Raw genomic sequence first — 21,564 nt, forward strand, 5'->3', positions numbered from 1 at the left:
CTTTTCCCAAGCAATTAAAGACTTGGCAAAGATGGTGAACAAGCCTGCCTGTTGGCATAAATTGGATTGGAGGGCTCATACCACTCCTTTTTCCTCAGGGCCCTGAATAGCTGTTCAGGATAAAACAGTGACTCACCAGCCTGATACCATAGCAACATGCCCCTTTGACATATTAAAAAATTATTGAAAAGTATTTTTTTAACTGTTACTTTAACAAGAGAGGTCAGAGCCTTTTATGTAGCAGTTGGTACCTTCTTATAAATTGCTGTGTGGGTTTTAGCTTCTTTATATAGCTCAGCTATAAGAGCCTGAACACATATTGTAACTGAGCCATAACTTGGGCTGAAGTTTTGCTGTCAGTGAGATGTGCTGGCCTCTGCTTGTTGACAAAATCCTCTTTAGAAATCTCTCCCATGTGCCCTGGTATGAAGCATTGTAAGTAGTTTGCAAAAGGATAGTCCACTGGATGGAATCAGAGCCGCTCCTGTGTATTTGCATTTGACTTTACTGCAGTCATTTGAGTTTTCAAGTTGTGACCCTCTCCCTTGTTAACTGGCAGAGCTCAAGCAGTTCTGTTGGCAGACAGACGTGTCTTCTAAGGCAGGAGACAAAGGGATTTTTCATCCATTACTAATTGATGTTACTCTTTTCAGCAAACCAAACATGATTCTACTGTACAGCTGCCAAAATTGTCCCAGACCCAGAAAGAATAGCCATTCTTTCTCAATTATTTCTTATTTTTTTACCTAACTTAACAAATGTTTCTTTTAGCTTTCAGCTACTTTTAGGGGGGGACTGATCACTTATATACTAATAGGTATACACCAATTGAGTATTCTTTTATGAACAAACAGTGCTTACAGCCATTTTAGTGTTGCTGTGGCTAACTCCAAGAAGCAGTATCATTCCAAGAGTGTTGAGAGATTTGAAAAAGAGAAAGTGAACCCCCAAAACCATTATGCATTATCCACAGGGTATGATTTCAGGCTCAGAATTGAGTGTCTCCCAAGGGATCCCCTTGGTGTCCAACAGTTACTATAAGTTTGACTTTTCCCCCCTCTGACCTCTCTTCTCCTCACTCATGACCCTGTGATTTGTAGGTATCCAACTGGTTTGGCAACAAACGAATCAGGTACAAGAAGAATATTGGCAAGTTTCAGGAAGAAGCCAACCTCTACGCTGCAAAGACAGCCGTGACAGCCGCACACGCAGTGGCCGCAGCTGTGCAGAACAACCAGACCAATTCGCCCACCACGCCAAATTCTGGTGCGTACTGGGCGCTCACTCCCTGCTCAGCCCAGGCAGCCTTAGGCCACAAAGCCCTGTCCCACAGGTCAGGAAGTAGGAGCCCTACTGAGGGCACGGTGGCTTTATAAAGGAAGAATTGTGTAAAAATGCAGGCTTGCTCCTGGGATGGGGAATGACTGAATGGCCAGAGCCTGTAGAAACCTACTGTTACAGTGAGTTCACTCGCTACTGGTAGGTTTTGGAACTTTCACACTTTGTAGTGGTTTTTAATTCAGCAGATTAGGCAAAGTGCCACCACTAATGATTACTTTAACTATATTCTTATATCATTTTAAGGTCAATAGTGCCTGTCAGAGAATGAAATAGCAGAAGTGGGACATTTATCTGTTGCTGTGCAATGAGGCTAGAATGTTGGAGTGAAGTACAGTCCTGCTTTCTACCTAATGCGGTCACAGACTTGTCTGCTGCCCTTCTTAGCATTTCCTCAGCACCTGTGCTGGCTTGCTAGGATTGGTGGGTGGTTAGCTGTGAGGGATATGGGACTTAATACATGGGTGCAATATCTTGGCTCCTCATACCTAAATTTTATGTGACATTTGTGATGGAATTAGAAACATCTTAAAATTACAGGGAACTTGAGTGACAATGAAAGTTGTGCAGCTAGTCCAAACAGATAGACTTGAGAAGCAATTCATATTATTAATATATATCTTTAAAAATTCAGAAATGGGGGAGTTTTCTGTTTGTTTTGTGGTCTTTCTCTCTTCCCCCCGCCCCCCGGGGTTTTTAATGGAACCTGAAAACAGATGGAAGTTAGGTAGAATTATGGCTTAGAACGAGCTTCAGAAAAATGTTTCTTCTCTGGGTAGTTGTCCACCATGGAGGGAATGATGGTGAGAGCGTATTAGTGACCAGATCCTGGAGCTAAAACGGGATGGTGCCAGGCCAGCTACTGGGTGTTTTCTGTTTGTTTTGATTTTCTCTTTGTTTCTTATTGAGCTTCCCCATTGGTAGGGCTCTCCTAGCTGTAACGTGACTCGGGACTTAGCTCTTTGCCGTTACTCTCCATCCTCTTAGCCCGGAAATGCTTCATGTTGTGCAGACCTTTCCCTCCTGTGCCTGTCCTCCTTTCCCGCCTCTAGGTCTGTGAGGGTTGTGTGTAGCTCTCTGTTATTCAGCCACTTAACTCTTTCCTTTCCAGGTTCTTCTGGTTCTTTTAACCTCCCAAATTCTGGGGACATGTTCATGAACATGCAGAGTCTGAATGGGGATTCTTACCAAGGGTCCCAAGTCGGAGCCAATGTGCAATCACAGGTAGGAGAAATGCCCCGCCTGGGGCCTTTCTGGCAGGGTAGGGTTTGGGCTCAAAACTCCTTGCTCTCACCCCGTGGAAGTGGCCTGCACATCTGTGCAGGACCTGGGCTGGGTGCTTCCAGACGTGACCCATCAGCCCCACATTTAATTTAACGAGAAGTCAAGCGAACAGCGACTTTTGATGATTCAAACTTGATCAACTTTGTGAATGCATTCGGCTCTGGCTTGAGCTCATGGAGAGGGGTTAGGGGCATCTTATTTTGTACCAAAATAGACCAGAAAAATTGTGTGTACCAGTGAGTGTATGATTTACAAATAGATTACTGTTTCATGTCTGTGTTTTTTTAAGTCAGAATATAAAAACCTAAGTTCTTAAAATATATTCCAGGTTCAACTTTTTTCTCATCCTATTGAGAACAGTTTTTATGCACATAGGTGTGTGTGTGTGTGTGTATGTGCGTGCGCATGCATGTGCGTGTATATGTGTGTGTGAGAGAGAGATCAGTATACACATTTAAAGTAGATTTCACCCACAGCCACCACACACATTTGGTCGGTGTAGATGGAAAGTTTGCATTGCCATGAAGACATTACTGTTTCTGGCATAAAAGATGTGTGAGTTTAAACGTGCAAAGAATGGTTGAAATTCTGCCAGTCACGTTTGATTGATAATTTGTCTTTCATTGAAGATGCTAAACCCACGTGGCACACATAATTTAAATTGTTTCCTTTTGTAAGTGATGATGTTTTAATAGATTTGTGATGATGAATTTTGTTTCGTCTCACTTCTAGGTGGATACCCTCCGTCATGTTATCAATCAGACGGGAGGCTACAGTGATGGCCTTGGAGGAAATTCACTGTACAGTCCACATAATTTAAATGTGAGTACTCTGGGGAACCACATGTGAAGAGCTGTAGAAATAGTGTCAGGTAAATGGCGACTAATAAATAAATTAATGGCCATTTGACTTGGCTTCTCATCTGTGGGCAGGTAGGGAAGGCAGCGTCTTCACTACCCTCTTATTTTATGAATTTAAACACTTGTTGCTTACATGCCCTTAGAAGTCCTCACAGATGTCGAGAGTGCATCATCAATAGGGGCTAAAACACCTGTCCATCAAGGTGCCATCTCCTACTGCCTCTGCCGTGTGGGTCCAGGAAAAAGGTGAAGAACAGGTCATTTATCTGAGAATCGAGCAGCAGGAAAAATTCCCCCACACAGCTCAGGCGAAGGGGACAGCCTTGGAGGGCCCAAAAGATCAACAAAGGCTACACAAAGGATTCTGCTCTTCAGAGCAGTTTGCTGTGCTGTCAGCATGGAAGACACACTGCCTCTCAGGTTTTAATTATGGAGGAACTGATTTGAACTTTCGTAGCCAATTCAGCTTAACTCCCCCCCCCCCCCCCCGACATGGATGGAAAATGGGGTGGGGGGTTGGGGAGGTGGGGGGGATTAGGTCATCAGGGTGGAGCTGGGATTCCAGATTTAGGGAGGAAATGAACCACCCATCACATGGTGGTAGAGTCAGGAAGAAAATGGACACAATTCTCCCTTTTTAGGGCCTTGACTTGCTATGAGAGTAAAATATTAATGATTTAAAAAGTGATTGAGGATGTTCAATTGTAACGGGGAAAAAGGACCATTAAATACTCAAATCTTTTACATTTGAAATGTCAAATCTTTCTTTTTGGGTTTATAAATAACTCATAATAACCCACAACAAACCATATAAAAAGCCTTTTAGTTGCATTTCTCCTTTTTCATTTAAGTGTTTTGAAATGCTTCAGAGAATGTGCGATATCCTTATCAACATGATAAAATATGAAACTGTGATTGCCTGCAGCGTTTTACAGACATGAATTCCATCTTCACTGATGAGGCTTGATAAGGCGCTGCTGTATAATACAGTGCATAATCTCAAACCACCAGAGTAAGGATTAATTTATTTTGAAAAAAAAGAATGCTTGCTGACAACCTCTCCTCCAGCTGCCAGGCTGGGTAAAAATATTGTACATTTGTTGTTTATAAATTTGGATAAAAGAGGAATGATGTTTACTTCAGATGGAATGTCTTCAGACTTGTATCTGCATAAGAGTCTTTCTTTTTCTAAGTAGATTTTCATACCTGAGGGTGAAAACTCTCATAGCATACCTTTTAGATAGAGAAGAGGATTTCTTAGCGTCCACACAAATACACATAAGCATGTCAGCATCCGCCCTGCACTACTGAGGCTTTGAAATACACTGCTGACTCTGGTTTTTTTCCTAACCTGAACGCCTCAAACCTGAATATCCCTTTCCCTTTGGCTCTGGTCATCTCTGTGGGTGATCCTAGGGAGGAAAGGGAGTTCTCCAAGAACAGCGATCACGGGAGAAGGAAGAATTCCCAGCACACGGCTCATCTAGCAGCCAGCACCAGGCTGCACAGGGAATCTAGAGAGTTCTCAGAAGCCTGCTGACACAGGCCTAAAGGAAGACATTTTGGGTGGCCTCTCAGAAGTTGCAGATGGATGTGAGGGATGCAGGAGGACCGGGGAACCTCATGGCCACACTGACATGGGTGTGGGAGGTCCGGACCTGGGGCAGCCTCGCATGAGGCCCCTCTGAGCCGCGGGCGCTGGGTGTCAGCCAGCTCGCCCTCGCCTTCTCTCCAGAAAGGCCTGCCCCGTCACTTCCACTCAGTGTTCCCCAACTCACAAGCCCTGCACCTCCCTCTTGACTGACATAGAAATATGTAGCGACAAGCTGTCTGCCACAGCAGAAATCTGATCAGACATTGATTTCAGCAATTGCCTCGATAGGCCAAGACATGAGGCAAATTTGTTTCTGAGTACTGTTACTGCTGATGCAGACCTGAGGCAGGAAGGCCCAGTGGCTTGTGGAAAGCGGTAGCAACATCCCAGATAGGAGCTCCCGTTAGCGATAATTGGAATGCAGATTTGAATAGTGTGTGCCCCTCCACAGTTCATGCGTTTTCGTTCTGGAGGATCCTCTTTGGAGGGAAGGCCTGGCCTTCATTTTCCCGGGATTACAGTAGCTGACTGTCAGCCTGTGTGAAAAAGGGCGGGCAGTTCTTCTCAATAGAGACGAGGATTAAGCCAGGCTGAAGTTTGTACTCCATGGACCCAAGGTCTTGCTGAGGCATTGCCCTGACTTCTCTACTGCTCCCTTCTTAAAAGATTTCTTTTCTAGTCACCTCCTCTTTACCAGCAAATCACAGGCTGAGGTTGGTGCCAGCTTCAGACTGGCAGAGCCCTCCCTCAGTGTGCTGATTTATTGCCAAGTCTTTACTTGGTGGGATGGATTTGTTTTACATGCATTTAATCCCACTTTAACACATGCTTCAAAGTGCTGCCAAAGTGGGTTTAGAAAATACATTTCGCTAATGCATCTTTGCTCTCATGTTGTCATCTGGTATTTTAAATCGGGGAGTAGAATTAATATGTAGACGTGTACCCGTTGAACTGTGTTTCTCCTTTCAGGCTAATGGAGGCTGGCAGGACGCAACAACTCCATCTTCTGTGACTTCTCCTACAGAAGGCCCAGGAAGTGTGCACTCTGATACCTCTAACTAATCTCTGGCAACACTTTCCCTGAGCTGACATGCCTCGCTAGTGCATTCAGAGCAATAGGAGGAGAAGGAAAGCAGTTTTGTGGCCCACCATCTACAGCTTTACTGTAAAACCTTGTCTTATTAGAGAACTTGGTCATCTGTTTTTTAAAGAATCATAATCATTTGTATTTATACTTAAAAACACACAATGTTTAAAAAAAAAAAAGCACTTTATCCAATTAGGCCAAGATTAAACATTGTTGACAGTCCTGTAGCTATTTTATCATAATTTATTATCAATATTTTACATTAATGGTTTCACAGTTGCCAAGTACTTTGGCCTTAAGGGTAAAAAAGTACAATGTATGCTAAACCTCAATGGTTAAAGCAGATGCAAAGACTCACCTCACCTAAATTGAACTTCTCGCGTGTTTCCATCGCAGACTTTGCTTGTCTCTCGTTCATATTGCTAAAGGAGTTGGAATAAAGGAGCTGTTTGGCTCTCTCTGTTAATGATGGTTGTGCTTAAGACTCTTCTTCATCACATTTTGTTGCGATCTCTTATGTTATAATTAGATCAGAGACTGGTGGCATCTTTTCTCTCTCTCAAAGCACCAGTGCCCAGAGTCTGCTTGGTAATTAAATTATGGATCCAGACTGTTCTGGGAGATGAAGGTACTTGCTGCTGATGGAGGTGAACATGAGATCCATCTGGGTTTTACGATGTGCGCTGGGTGCTGCACAGACTTGTCAAGGTTTGCTACGTCCTCTGGGCATTGACCAAGGCTCTGCTCTCTGGAGTGTTGTATATAGTGTAGCAAAAGAATATTTATACATCTCACCAATCAAAACACAGCTTTATTACCTCATGCGAACTCATACAAACCAATAGAATTTCAACATGTTCTGTAGCTTAGAGTGCTCACTTACTACCTCTGAACAATACTCACGCTGTAGTTTGTCTCTTTCTTATCTTTTTGCATCTTGTAATTAACTCTTTGTTTCCCTTCATAAAATGTAATGTACATTGTAATCTTTTAAAAGAAAAATCAGGGTTGCATTTGCAACTTTTAAAAAACCGAGGGTGGAAACATTGGGTCTTTAACACAGAATCAGTAAAACTGTTGTAAATACTGAGAAACATTTTGAATGTTCTTCATCTTGTTACTAATTCATGCAAAAAAAAAAAAAAAAGCGGCGACTAATTGTGATGCATTCGGATTTCAGTATTCAGTACTGTATATTTCACCCTGTGTGATGGGGCCCCTCTCCTTTCTCTCTTTTTGTATTGTATGCGATTCTGAAACTGATTGAGTCATGAAAATAATTTGTGGCGGTGATTCTAATGTATTAAAAGCGTTTCGTGTTCCTTTCTAACTGGATTACACCCTGGATTGAAAAAGTCTTCCTCGTGGTAGTTATATGTAGTTTCAAACATGAATAAACTTTTTGCTTTCATGATTAAATGTTGATGCCGTTTCTTACACCACCATGTGAACCAGCCAATACAGACCCAGGGGAGAGCCTGCCCAAGGCAGGCCTGGGTGCGCAGGTGTGTGGCCTGTGAGAGGGGGACTTTGAGGTGACGGTGGTGTTGGGAGGATGGAACAGCCCCTACCAACTGACAGCTCTGTGTGCAGGCTCCTGGCTAGTTGCCAGCCGCTGTTCCCTGTCCTCCTGATCCTTGTGCTCTGAGCATGCCTCAAGGAATACTTGCATTTTCATAGATTAGGAAACTAAAGCTCATAGAGGCTAGCTAAGCAAATGCCATCGGCCACACACCTCGGACAACAAGGGGCTATGTTTGAACCTGGGTGTCTACCCTTGGAACTTACACTCTCCATCCTGACCTAATGATGCAGTTGGCACTCGCTAGCTAAATGGAAAAACCTTTGTTGTAACTTTTTAAAAATAGCCAGTCTTGTCACGCTCATTTCTTCACTTTCGTAACTTCTGTGAGACACCAGTTAAGAACAAGCAAAAGTTTGTCTAGAAAGAGTAACCCTCAGATGCCATTAAATATATAAATATATAAATATATATATATATATATATATATATATATATATATGTGTGTGTGTATATATATAAAACCTGCAACTTAACACATTTTTAATTGGAGAGAGAGAGAAACATTTATTTGTTGTCCATTTGCTTATGCATTCATTGGTTGATCGAACCTGCAACCTGGACGTATAGGGATGATGCTCTAACCCAGTGGTTCTCAACCTTCTGGCCCTTTAAATACAGTTCCTCATGTTGTGACCCAACCATAACATTATTTTCGTTGCTACTTCATAACTGTAATGTTGCTACTGTGATGAATTGTAATGTAAATATCTGAAAGGGTTGTTCGACCGCCAAAGGGGTCGCGACCCACAGGTTGAGAACCGCTGCTCTAACCAATTGAACTATCTGGCTAGGGCAGGGGTCCTCAAACTTTTTAAACGGGGCCAGTTCACTGTCCCTCAGACCGTTGGAGGGCCGGACTATAGTTTAAAAAGAAACTATGAACAAATTCCTATGCACACTGCACATATCTTATTTTGAAGTAAAAAAACAAAACGGGAACAAATACAATATTTGTATTTGCATGTGGCCCACGGGCTGTAGTTTGAGGACCCCTGGGCTAGGGCCTTAACATAGCTTTTAAAAAACTCGAAACTTGTAAAATGTAAGACCAACTAGACATCCTTTAACTAGATTAAGCATTGTTTTTGTTTTATTCAAATGGTTAGAAATTTCACATACATACATACACATCTGTCGCTGATATCCAAATCTTTATAATAAAAGAAGTCAATAGCAGGTAATTGGCCTGTTTACTATATATCTCAAGGAAATTGACTCACAGGAAATCAAATTAATGTTAATCAGTTGCAGCCAATTGTCTATGATAAATACAACTGTTTTACTGTTTCAGTTGGTGGAACCAGGCAAAACAGGGTGTAGGGCCACCATTCCCATTAATCTTGAGCCAGTTATGCTGTGAGAGTCAACTTTATAAAATAGATGGCCCTCCGAAGCCATCCTCCCTCGCGCGGGCTCAGCCTGCCTGCAGGAGCCTCTCGCAGGGCTAAGTAGTTATTTGCATGATTCAATTAGTGTATGGGTCAGCCTTTCTTATCTTTCACATAAAACCGCCTCTGTGCTGTGTGGTTTTGCAAAAATACCCCGTGGACACCGGGCACACATGCACACACAAATATGTCGTCTTTTTTTTTTTTTAATATATTTTATTGATTTTTTACAGAGAGGAAGGGAGAGAGATAGTTAGAAACATTGATCAGCTGCCTCCTGCACATTTCCCTCTGGGGACATGCCCGCAACCCAGGTACATGCCCTTGACCGGAATCGAACCCGGGACCCCTCAGTCCACAGGCCAACGCTCTATTCACTGAGCCAAACCGGTTTCGGCACAAATATGTCTTCTTTAACTTCCTAAGGACCGTCTCAGGGTTGACCTCAGGTCTGTTGAGAGAAGCATATACCATGTTTGTTGGAGATTTACACCTTGACCGGCAACCCTTGGGGTGGGAGGTGAAGGCTTTGTCCTGGGGAGGCCTAAATAAAAACAGAGTGGGCATATGTGTCCCCTTGCTCGTGGAGTTGGGGGAGGGCAGAAGCATCCTCACTTCATACATGAGGGAACTGGGGTGCAGCATGAGCCCCCAGGTTCTTATGCCTCACTCCAAATTGGATGAAATGTGTTGACTTGATAGATTTTCACCAGGTACCTTTTCTGGGTCCATCAGTGGGTTAGACCCAGAGATGAATGAAATCAGGCTGCAGCCCTTGTTCAGAAAGCAAATGCTTGGTCAGGGTATTAGAAAAAGGCTGGTGGGTTGCTGGACCCCGAGACAAGAAGGGGGGATCTCACAACTCATTCTCAAGGTCAAAGAAAATAACAGTAGGAGACCACCTGAGACATCCAATCACAGGCTAAGGGGCCTGTCCACATGGACGCACAGGGCACAGGTGTGCTCATCGGAGCCGGGTGCCTGAGCAGCTCCTCCCGTTGGGCAGGTGTCAGCCTTCCACTCCGAGTAGGTACACGAGCAGGGTGGGAACCTCTGTCGTGGACCAGGTGGCCTTGCAGGTGGTCCTTGCAGGTTAGAACCTCTGGCCCCTGAACTGAGCTGAGCAGCTGCCTCCTGCCGTTCCCAGCCTGAGTGGTGGTGGGAGGGGCCGTGTTCTCGAGCAGCGGTCGCCTACCTGTGGTCCGCGGACCCCTGGCGACTGCCCTTCTAGAGCAGCCCCTTCCTGTGCGGGAAAGTGACGCGGGGGTACGTCTCCCAGGAGGGGTCGTGTTTTAGGTGTCGTATGTGTGTTGTGCCATGAGAAGTTGATGCTGAGCATCTCTGGGTCAGCCCTTGGCCAGGCCCTTCCTGTACGTTCCCTTATTTAATGTTGGCGGCACCCCCGGGACAGGTGATTTGTCACCCCATTTCAGAGGGGAGCGCTGAGGCTCAGCGTTGACACTGCCTGTCCGTCATCTCCCGCAGCTGGAGTTTGCCCCGTGAAGGCCCCAGGGGACACCTGCCAGCAGCCACTCTCAGTGGGATGGAGAGAGGCGTCTGTGGACTGGAGCCATCCAGCCTCCAGTGTGAGGTCCCTTCTGGGACGGGGTGACCGCCTCTCAGCGCTCGCCTCTCTCCCGCCTCTGCCTCTGCTGCCTGGGCCGCAGGAGTGGGTGTCCTGTGGTGTGTACCGGGCGCGTGTCACAGATCTGGTGGTTCTGTCTGTGGATCACAGGGTTGGGGATGGGAGACAGGAAGAGCCGTGCACCCGGCTGGGCCTGGCACCGTAGTGTTGACAGACCTGGGCAGTGGCCATCGCGATGCACGAGAAGAGCTGAGCACAGGGCCTGGGCATGCTCCCTGCGTGCACATTATTTTGGGTAGAGTTCTGTCTGTGCCCCTGAGGGTGCCTTTCCCAGGTTCTGTCCAGCCCTGGCCCCTGGCCCCTGGCCCCTTAGCCCATTGCCCACACCACCCACTTGGGGGTGCAAGCAGATCTCGCGTCCAGGCATGGATTTGAATCCTGGCCCTGCTTCCTACCAGCTGTGTGACCTAGGGTGAGGGATTTAACCTCTCTGAGCCTGTTTCCTCACTTCTTCTTGGAACATCATCTGTGTACCCCACCTCCCTGGCGAACGGCTGTCCTCTAAGGCCGAGCCCAGACCACTGTGCCCTCCAACGGAGTCAGGCCCTGCCTTTACCTCGGGTACAGTGAAAACCGGACTATGGGAAACCACTCAGAGACCTGGAGGAGGAGGAGGAAGAGGAGGGGGAGGAGGAGGAGGAGGAGGAGGAGGAGGAGGAGGAGGAGGAGTGGGAGGAGGAGAACTGAGTTGGGTGGGGGCCGGGGCACAGGGAAGGGTGGCCCAGACAAGGGAAGGGCATGTGCAAAGCCCGGAGAGCATGGCGAACAGAAGGCAGAGCCGTGGATCCTAGCTCTCTCCCTTCCCAGGTCTCCAAACCCTCCCAGCAGCCTCATGGGAAGGTTCTATTATCATCTCTATGGGCAGATGAGGAAACTGAAGCCACTTGGCCAAATACAAATATGATTTGGGTGTTCCTGAAGCCCAAACCCACATTTTTAACTCTTTGTGCCCTTTGTCAAAGTGTCTCTTTCTTAATCACGCTGGACAGCCTCACTATTGGTGAGCCGGAGGTGGGACCCGAGCAGGAAGGGGACAGTGGCAGCCCCTCCTCATCAGGGACCCTGGTGTGGGACCCTGAGGAAGGCTGTTGTGCCCACAGGCACTTCAGCCAATGAGCGGTTTGCAACCGGTCCCTGCTGAGCCGGGGGACCCAGCCCCACAGACTATACGCCTGACCATCCCTCAGCTGATTACTCAGCGTCACAGACTTAGCCCCAGTGCGTGGGTCCTGCTTCCAGCTGGGCCCCACCAGGTGCACTGCCAGGAGCCACGCCTCCGGGCAAGTGGACACCAGCCCCATCGCATAGACGATACGATGCCCAGGGGCTCACCATAGCCCAGCACTCATGAAAGTGGGCTCCCGAGTGAGGATGCCCGAGGGGGAGCCCGTTTCTGCCTCATACCGACTGTGTGTCCTTGGGCAAGTCATGTAACCTCCCTCTGCCTCAGTTTCCTTAACTGTCAAGCACCAGCCCCCAGCATTGTAGAGGGGACCCAGCAAGTAGGTAGAGTTAAAGTGGCTGCATGTAGTAAGTGCCTGGTTGGCTGCTCTCATTCCCCATTAGTCCATGACTGGCCCTGGAGTGTGACTTGCTCTCCAACGCCAGCTCCTGTTGATAAAACAGTGTGAAGAGCTAGGACTTTGGAGTCAGGTCAAGTTCTGCCACTTCCCAGCTGTGTGTGACCTCGGGCATGTCCCCTCCTCCCCCTGTGGCGTCAGTTTTCTCATCTGTAAAATGGGAACTTTGTTCCTCCCTTCCTCATAGGGATGCCGTAAAGATTAAGTGAGCTGCTGTGCGCGTGGTGCCTGGCCCGTGGGATGGCTGGGTTCTGCTCTCACTGCTATTGCTACACGGTGTCCCAGATCACAATGGGACTCCCGGTCTCTGGCCCCTCTGGCCAGAATGATTACTTCTGGCCAGCAGTGGGGCAGCCACGGGTGTCAGGTGACAAGTAAGAGTCCTGGGAGTGGCTCAGCCTCTGTGGTCCACCTACTCCAGGCCCTGAGGCAGGACTGAGGCCTCGGATTCACCTCTCACCACCATCTAAGGAGATAATAAAAGGCTGATTCTTTTTTCTTGGTAAAATTTCAGCAGAAAGTGTACGCATCATTAAATATGGAAATCCAGAATTTTATTAGCAATCTGCTAGATCTGAACTGACGCCAATTAAACAAAAAAGATATCATTTATAAAAAGGCAGAGTTCAACTTGTATTAAATATGAAATGCAATTTTCTCCTGGTTTTGATTTATTACTGGTGGTCCATTGTTCAAAGAAGCATGTTATATTTCAATAGAGAAATATTGTTTATTCATTAATATTTTAAAACGGGCTTATTGCTGCGCATGGCTCTCACCGAATGAAACTTATGATTTAAAACATGAATTAATAAACACATTTGAAAGTGTTAGACGAGATCACCACCTCTCATTTTTCATTTTCCTGGGAGCATATTAAATTTTTATAATTCTGCATCTACAGTTTTTTCTTTTAAATAAAGATGCAGATCCCGAATTACTCTGCTAATTTCAGGTAACCAGGAGAGAAGAGCAATATCGGGGGGCCTGTATCAGGATCACAGAATCCCCAGGAAGATGCTCAGGTTCCTTTCTGTAGCATTCATAAATCAAAACAAATGAGCTTGGTGCAGGAGGCGGCCTTCATGGGCGTGAGAATGCTGGCTGGAGTGGCCCATACATGGGGACTGTGTGTGCAGGTGGGTATGACGTGTGCATGCGCAGGGTGCACACATGTGTGATTGTAAGTGTGTGTCCACCGAAATACATGCATGTCAGTCCAGATGGCTGAGGGCATGCAATCTGAATGGATCTCAACTGTCTGGTTCAATGTTCAGTTGTTTATTGAGCGTCTACACTGTGCCGGGCGCCAGGCCGGTTACCAAGGGTGAGTGGTTGCTGTCCCTCTCCTCCCCCACACCTGCCTGAGCGATCCCTCCACCAGGACCTGGGGCGCACAGGGGGATACATAACAGATAAAGCTTACAGTACAACACTGGCAACAGTCAGCAAATTGAGGGCACACAGATACCGAGCAAAATGATTCTTGCTGTTGGTGATGCCATTGCTCTGTGTTACCAGCAGTGCCTGGACCAGAACGGTCATCAGTGTAAAAGCAGGCACTGACAAAAGAAATGGTTCATTTCTGTAGATTCCTTTTACATGTTGAAAACAAACTGTATGTTAATAAACACTGACTTTATAATCATTCAAAGTGGGCATACATTTTGGGGGGGACAACCTGTATTTCCGTATAAACTTTAGAATCAGCACGTCCAGTGCCATGAAAACATTCTGTTGTGATTTTGATTGGGTCCCATCAGGAGAACTGATACCTTTAAAAAATTGAGTCTTTTAGTGCATGAACAAGATCTCTATCTTCACTTCCTCAGATCTGCTTCTTTAATGCCTTTCAATCAAGTTGCATCATTTTCTCCATCAAAATGCTCAGGCTCCCCCTCATCGGACCAGGTCCCTCCACATTAAAACTCCAGATTCCCCTTTGTCGAAACTTTCTCCATCTGCGTCCGCTGGGGGCCTGGCCTTTCCCAACAGAGGCCCCTCCAGGTGGGAAACAAGGCCCCCGCCCTGGGGCTGTGAGGTCAGGCAGCCCTCTCTTCCTTTCTGCTCCCGCCTTCTTCCTGGCTTTTTAAAAATTATTGAATTTAATTTTTTTAGAGTAGTTTTAGAGCAAAATCGAGCAGAAAGTACACAGAGTGCCCATATACCCCTTCCCGACACATGCACAGCCTCCCCCCTTTGATACCTTGTAGCTCAATGGTACTTTGGTTGCCATTGATGAATCTACATCGACACGTCATTATCACCCAAAGTCCATAGTTTACTTCAAGGTTCACTCTTGGCGTTGTGCCTTCTGGGCTTGGACAAATGTGTAATAACCTGTAGCCACTGTTGTAGCATCATTCAGAATACTTCCACTGCCCTAAAAAATCCTCTGTGCCCTGCCTAGTCACCCTCCCCTCTCTGAGCCTCAGCTTCCCCATCTGTAAAATGGGGATGGTACTTCACAGGGCTGTGTGAGAATTGCATGAGGTCTTGCTCATGCATTGCTGGGACCTAGGGTCTTGCATACAGTAGGTGCTAATTAACCGGCGCTCCTAATTCAGAGTGGCTGGGGCACCCCAGGCACCTCCTTCAGGGGAGCATTCATCACCGCTGTTAGCAGTTTTGCTCTGTGTCTTGTTGAAATGGACAGAGGAGCCAAGTGCTGTTCAGGGTCCTCAGGCTGCATACCCCCGCCGCCCCCCTCCCCCCCGGGCAAACCTCCCCCTTCTCCCCACTCCACTTGGCCCAGGTGGGAGGATAGCTCTGGAGCCAGGCTCTGAGCCCAGGGATGAAGCCAGAGGGTGAAGGTTCCCTGGGTTCGAACCGGCGGTGGAGTGAGGGGTGCTGGTCTGGCTCTGTCCTGCAGGTGGCGCCCTGCATGGCCGCCTTCAGTCCCTGGTCCTCTCCAGGCCTCAGGGAGGCTGAGCCCGAAGGGGGCCTTTCTCAGGAGGGTCATGGGAGCCACAGAGGTGGAAGCAGGAGAGTAACAATCAGGGGGACTTGGGCAGATGTGGGAGGGTGGGCCAGAGGGGGCGGGATAGAGGCTGGGAGACCTCCTGGTCCTGGAGAGAAGGGTGGGGTCTGAAGTAGGCAGTGGTGGCAGCGAGGAAGGAGAGGAGTGTGTGGGGGTACAGGGGCTTGGCCACATGTTGGAACCGCCCCGCAATTCTGTTTGCGTTGGTGGGTGAAGCCGGGAACGGACATTTAATTCCCACACTCAGCCCAGGTGACGGCCATGGGCATACGGTGTGTCCAAGGCGGCCTGGGGTGATCGCCTGACTCAGGTCTGGATGGGAGCCCATGGGGACCAGACCCTAGCTCTGGGGTCCCACCATGCAGCTCTCTGCCTTCTGCCCGGGCCAGGGTAGTTTCCAGAACTGGGGGCAGCAGACGCTTTGATGGGGATGGGGGTGAATAAGACCGACAGGCAGATGACCGCTCAGGCAGGAATGTCCCTGGAAGACACGAAGAGGTGGCCGTGTGCGGGCTCTGAGGCAAGGGTGGCTGTGTGGCCTCTGCCCTGGGCAAGGAGGGGCTGGCCCCGGCTTCTTGGTGGTGTGAGGGGCCTGCAACGGAGTTGAGGCCTGAACCAGACCCAAGGGGTGGGGTAGGGGCTGTCTGCTACCTGGGGCCGCGTCCCTCCTGCCCACCCCTGCCCAAATCAGCTGGAGCCGCTCTCCGGGCCTGTGTGGGGTGGGGAGGGAAGGGGAGTGGAAGTCCCTCTGATCCATCTACCCATAGCCGGTCCTGCAGCTGATCCCCCCACAGTCTTGCATGCTGCTGACCGGCGGGGATTGCTGGGAGACAGTGTCAAGTGTGCAGCGCGGTGGCGAGAAGGACCATCTCTCCATGTCTGGGCTCCGGCTGGAGGGGAGGCCGGGTCCTCGTCGGCGCGAGTTTTCACCCAGAGCCCACAGACTTTCTCGATTTCAGATTTACAAATTGAAAATCATTAATAATTCTAACCAGGCGGTGATAAATCTGAGATCTCTCTCGATGAACCCAGACAGCATTTCATAAATCAAAAAGATTACTTAGGAATTTTTTAAAATCTGACGTCAAAATGTCATGGTTACTAATGGTTTCGGTAGATCTCGTGCGGTGATATATCATTTATCTACGCTACATCTCAGATGTGACACAGGGGGCAGAAATGGGATGTCTTTTAATATCGTGAATACATTTCAGCCCATAATAAAGGTATTAACAACTTCTTGGTGAGGTTTCTTCCGGAGCTGGGGGTCTGATTTAATGCCATTGTGGTGGTGGCCCCAGCCCCTCACTCCCCAAACTTTTCAAGGCCGAGGCTGGTGAGGCCCTGGGAAATTCTCAAGAGGCTGAGAGAGGGAGCAGCCCCCAGCTCAGTGGGGGGCAGTGTGAGTCACTCAAATCCAGCTCCTGACTGTAGGGGTGAGACTCTAAGGCTCCCTAGGCCCCATAAAAAGGGTGAGGAACAATCTAATTATAAGCCGCAATAATCATAACTCCTATTAATTGAGCATTTGCTATGTACTAATTTGCACTAAATGGCCTGACATGTGTTGATTGATAGACTCCTCACTGCCTTCCTGGGTTTCACCACCGTTTCTCCATGGGCCCAAAGTTCCACATGCTCTGCCCTCCCGACCACCTCTCTGCCCCAGACTCTCCCAGCTGGCTCTTCCGGCCTGGGCCACCTTCCTGCTCCCTGAATACCTGCTGGGGCTCCTGCCCCAGGGCCTTTGCCTCTGCTTTTTCCTCCGTCCTGGAACAGTCCTCCTTGGGTGTCAGCCCTCCCCCACCTCCTCCAGGCCTTTGCTGAAATCTCACCTCTTTGTCAAAGTCACCCTGATACTTAATTTAATCCTGTTGCCCGCCCCCCACCTCCTTTATCCTGCTCTCCTCTTCCTTTTGTTTCCACAGTACGGCCTATAGCTTACTCGTCTCTTTGTGTTCTGTCCTCCCCTAGGATGTCAGCTCTGTGCGGGCTGGAACCTCTTTTCTGACGTGTTGAAAGCCCCTTTAACTGGCCCATGGTAGGCACTTCCCCTCCTGACAGCTGTCAGCGGGCTCTCCAAAAGGCTCATCTGAGAGCCGGCTTCCACTCAGGCCTGGACAAACGAGCAAAGGGCAGGGGGACTGGAGGCAGACAGGTCTGGGTTGGAGTTCTGGCTCTGCCTCTTTCTGGGACAGCCACCCCACCTCGTGAGCCCCAGTCTCTTCGTCTGTAAAATGGGCTGCTGACACCTCCCCCAGCATCGTTCTCTCCGAGCCAAGCTCTGCTCCTGCTTCCCGAGTTGGTTAAAAGGATGATGTGAGGCGAGAGCAGGAGCTCCACGAAGACAAATGGGACCCCGATGCTGAAGGATGGGAGGGCCCAGCCTGGCCCCGGGCACGTCCGTGCTTCCGACCTCATTTTCAAGTGCTGCTTAACGAAGCCTTGCAGCTGAGGGGCAAAGCCGGAGCCGGGCTGGCCTTGGTCTGGTGCTGCTGTCCGGAGGCCAGGCATGTGCGCGGAGGGTGACTGTGCCAGGGTGGCAGAGGGGCTCCCGCCCCGTTCCCATCCCCACCCCGCTCCTCAGCCCTCAGCCCCCAGCCCTCAGCCCCCAGCCCGGCCGCAGCCACAGATGAGCCTGTCACACTCGACGCTTTTATTTCACCCGATTGCTTCTGCCTCTGCAAGCCCTTCTCCCCGCAAATCAAATCAATCCCAGGTGGGGAGAGTGGAAATCAATGCCTGGTGGAAAGTCCCTGCGGAAAACTAATTGGTTCCCCTGCAAAGTTCTTTAACCACAACAGGCTCTGGCATCCTCCGGGCCCGGTCACTGCCAGGACGGGGAGAGGAGGGGGGCGGCTTCCCAGGGCGGCTGCTGAGGCCGGGCCGGGACTCTTGGGTCTCGGGAAAGGATGGCGAGGGCGGAGGCTCGGAGCCACAGGCTGGGGGCAGAGTGCAGCTCCAAGACTTCCCGCTGGCTGCCCCCCAGTAAGTCATTTTGCCTTTGAGAGTCTCAGCTTACCCTTTTGGAAAATGGGAATCTCAAGAGGGTTTACCCTATAGGATCTTTGTGGGATTACAGATTGTGTGTGCACAGCACGCAGTAGAGATTAAACTCAATGAGAAAGGCTCAGGATACCCTACAGAGCAGCGGTTCTCAACCTGTGGGTCGCGACCCCTTTGGCGGTCGAACGACCCTTTCACAGGGGTCGCCTAAGACCATCCTGCAGATCAGATATTTACATGACGATTCATCACAGCAGCAACATGACAGCTATGAAGTAGCAACGAAAATAATTTTATGGTTGGGTCACAACATGAGGAACTGTATTTAAAGGGCCAGAAGGTTGAAAACCACTGCCCTAGAACTTCCCTCTATCAGAGCAGAGGGTGGGTCCACTGGCTGCCTCTACTAATCACAACCATTATAGCACTGTCCATGGATCCAGTGCCTGCAGTGTGCCAGTGCTTACTTCATCCTCCCAGCAGCACCCAAGGTGGCGGTTGTTAACACTCCCATTTTACAGATGGGGAGACTGAGGCTCAGAAAGGTAAGTAGACTTGCCCGAGGTCACACAGCCGGCAACTGCCAACCCCAGAGAGGTCTGAGAGCTGATCTGGGGCTCTTCCCACTGCCCCAGGTCTCACAGGGCACAAACCTTCCCAGAGGCCCCCAAGCTGGCTCCCGTCACACCACTGGGCCCCTGCCCAGTGACTCTAACCCTCCCTGAAGTGATCTCTATATAAATATTGTTAATGGCCAGAATATAATGTTAAGTCAGGTTTACTGGACTCCCTCGTCCGGCCTGCGGATTTATGGCGATGGGATTTGAGGTAAATGTTTATTGGCCCCAGTGAGAGCCGGGCCTTCGTCTCCCCCGGCTGCCGGCTCCCCAGGGCCGCCCGCGGGTCTCGGTCCACCTGTCCGGAGCACGCTGGGATGAATCTCACCGAATGAAATATTTATTAATTTTGCTAACCAGTGTTGATCTCATAAATTACGCCGACTTTTTCATGAAACGGTTATTAACATCCGCAGCGCTGTGTTAATGGCTTATTGACCAAATATGGGATAATTAGGCCCAGGGAGCGTGGCCTACCTGATCTGCGAGAGGCCAATTTGGCCGGGATTATGCCAATGACCTATTTTATATGGCGGCTACGGCTGTGGGGAGAGTCTGGAGCCCGGCCCTCTGGAAGCTGGTTCTTACGGAGGCTCCTGGCAGGGAGCCACGCTGACCTCCCGCTCACCGCCTGGCTCAGAAGCCTCCCGCGATGTGGCCAGGCCCGTGTCTCCACAGTGAAAGGGGGGCATGGCTGGTGCCTCCCTGAGGGCCTCCATCCTGCCCCGGCTGGGGGAGCCGTGTTGTCAGGGGCAGATGGGGAAACAGAGGCCTCATACCCCCACCTGCTCCTGCAGAAGCTGGAGAAGGGGGGGACCTGTCTGCTTTGAGAGGACACAGGGAGTGGGAGCTCTCTCCCCCCAGGGCCGTGTGTGTGTGTGTGTGTGTGTGTGTGTGTGTGTGTGCACACGGCTGCTGCTTTCCTGGGCTGGCCTGTGCATGCACGTGTGGACTGGATGTCTGCATTTGTCCACACCCATGTGAGAGAGCGTCTGTGTGTGGCTCCATGTTTGCATGGGGGGCCTGGCACGTGTGTGTGTGTGTGTGTGTGTGTGCGCGCGCGCACGCACGCGTGTGTGCGCATGGTGGTGATAGAGGCCGTCCAGTTCCCTGCCAGGATGCGGGGGAGGGGGGGTGGGGGGGATGGGCGGGGGGGCCTCTCAGGGACCTCGCTTTCTGGCTGCCATGCCCAGAGGATCTGCTGGGGTCAACAGTGAAAACTGCTCCCTCACCTGCGACTCCCCTCTCCCCAGCCCCAGGTGGGATCCAGTGAAAAGAAGGGGAAGGTGCCTCAGACCCCAGATGCTCTTAGAAAATCCAATGATGTCCCCCTTTCAGGGACAAAGCACTCACTCATGTCAGGCAGGGCATTTCTTGTTAAACTGAATTTCAGGACAAACAGGAACCCAGTTAGGGGTTTGTGGAAATGCGGGGTCATGGCTCGTGAGCTCCAGGAGCCCTCAGAGTGGGCCCTGCCGGCCATGCCTGTTCTGGGGGACCCGCCCTGGCCTCGAGCCCCACCTGGGCCACTCTGCTTCTCTCTGGGAGTTTGGACCCGGGCCAGGCGCCAGGGTCTCCGCTGGTTGGGGGGTTGGGACTGTGGGCACTTGGCATCTGTGAGGAGCCATATTTAGCCGGCGAACTTGAAGAAGTGGAGAGAAGCTTGGAGAAAGGGAGAGGGAGTGGGAACTTACGGGGAGGGAGCCTCAGAGGGAGCACCCTTGGGACCCAGAGTCAGCGAGACAGACAGGCGGAGGGGCTGCCTCGGTCCCAGCCCCCGGCCCCGGCCTCGCTGGGCCCTGCCAGGGCCCCCGTCTCCGCTGGGGACCCGTGCCCGGGGCTTGTCTAACATGGTGGGTAGGAGCCCGTGCCCACCCGGTCGGAGCCGTGGAGACAGCCTGGCTGCCCTGGGGTCCCTTGTCTGGCAGATGGAGGCTCCCTGTGCTGGAAGATGCTGGGAAAGGCCGCGAGATGTGCTGAGAACCAGTCCCTGCTGTCAGGGGTCGGGTGCGGCCCCTCCAGTCCCCCGCCCGCTGCCTCGATGGGCTGCATTTCCTCTCTGTTAACAAAATCTTCAAACATCTTTATTTTCAACTCCGAGTGCTAAGCTAGGGTTGGGGGCTGGTCTGTGTGGCAGGATGGCCAGGAGGACAGCAGCAGCAGCACATGTCATTTACCGAGCACAGCTGTGGCCTGGGGGCACCTGGTCCCCAGCGGCATCGGGTGTGCCCCACGGCGCCGGGGCAGGCCTGCGCACTGGCAGGAAGTGTCTAGAGCATCAGGCCTCGGTCCCACTGTCTCCCTCCGAGAAGCCATCGGAGGTGGCCTCTGACTGGGTGCCCTCCTCCCCTTCACTGGTCCCTGCTGTGCCCACAGCCCTGATTATTTCCTTCCTGCAACTTGTCATGATCAGTGATTGTTTTTATTTTGTCTGTGGACTACTTCTCCCCCTGGACTGTAAGTTCGTTCAGGGCAGAGGCTGTGTGGGTCTGGTTTAGAGTTTTGCCCTGGTGCCTGGCAGTGAACTCGCTGGGTGGATGAATGAAAGGACGGATACATGAGTGAGTGAGTGAGTGAGTGAGTGAGTGAATGAATGAATG

At 50.1% G+C, this 21,564-nt stretch overlaps 1 protein-coding gene across 2 annotated transcripts in view; it reads left to right on the plus strand.

The window, feature by feature from the left end:
• The window catches only part of PBX3 (PBX homeobox 3), a 198,021-nt gene extending 190,442 nt beyond the window's left edge, over positions 1 to 7,579 (plus strand). Inside the window, exons 6-9 of one of the 2 annotated variants that reach the window (XM_081103609.1) lie at positions 1,101 to 1,266; positions 2,450 to 2,562; positions 3,355 to 3,444; positions 6,046 to 7,579. In XM_081103609.1, the coding sequence (XP_080959735.1) occupies positions 1,101 to 1,266; positions 2,450 to 2,562; positions 3,355 to 3,444; positions 6,046 to 6,138 (462 nt within the window). In that variant the 3' untranslated portion in view covers positions 6,139 to 7,579. The remainder of the gene's footprint in view (positions 1 to 1,100; positions 1,267 to 2,449; positions 2,563 to 3,354; positions 3,445 to 6,045) is intronic. The other variant, XM_081103610.1, reaches the window with a different exon arrangement.
• Positions 7,580 to 21,564: the final 13,985 nt, after the last annotated feature.

Source organism: Myotis nattereri, assembly GCF_964212035.1.
Source record: "Myotis nattereri genome assembly, chromosome: 12".
In the NCBI taxonomy this organism is placed as follows: Eukaryota; Metazoa; Chordata; class Mammalia; order Chiroptera; family Vespertilionidae; genus Myotis; species Myotis nattereri.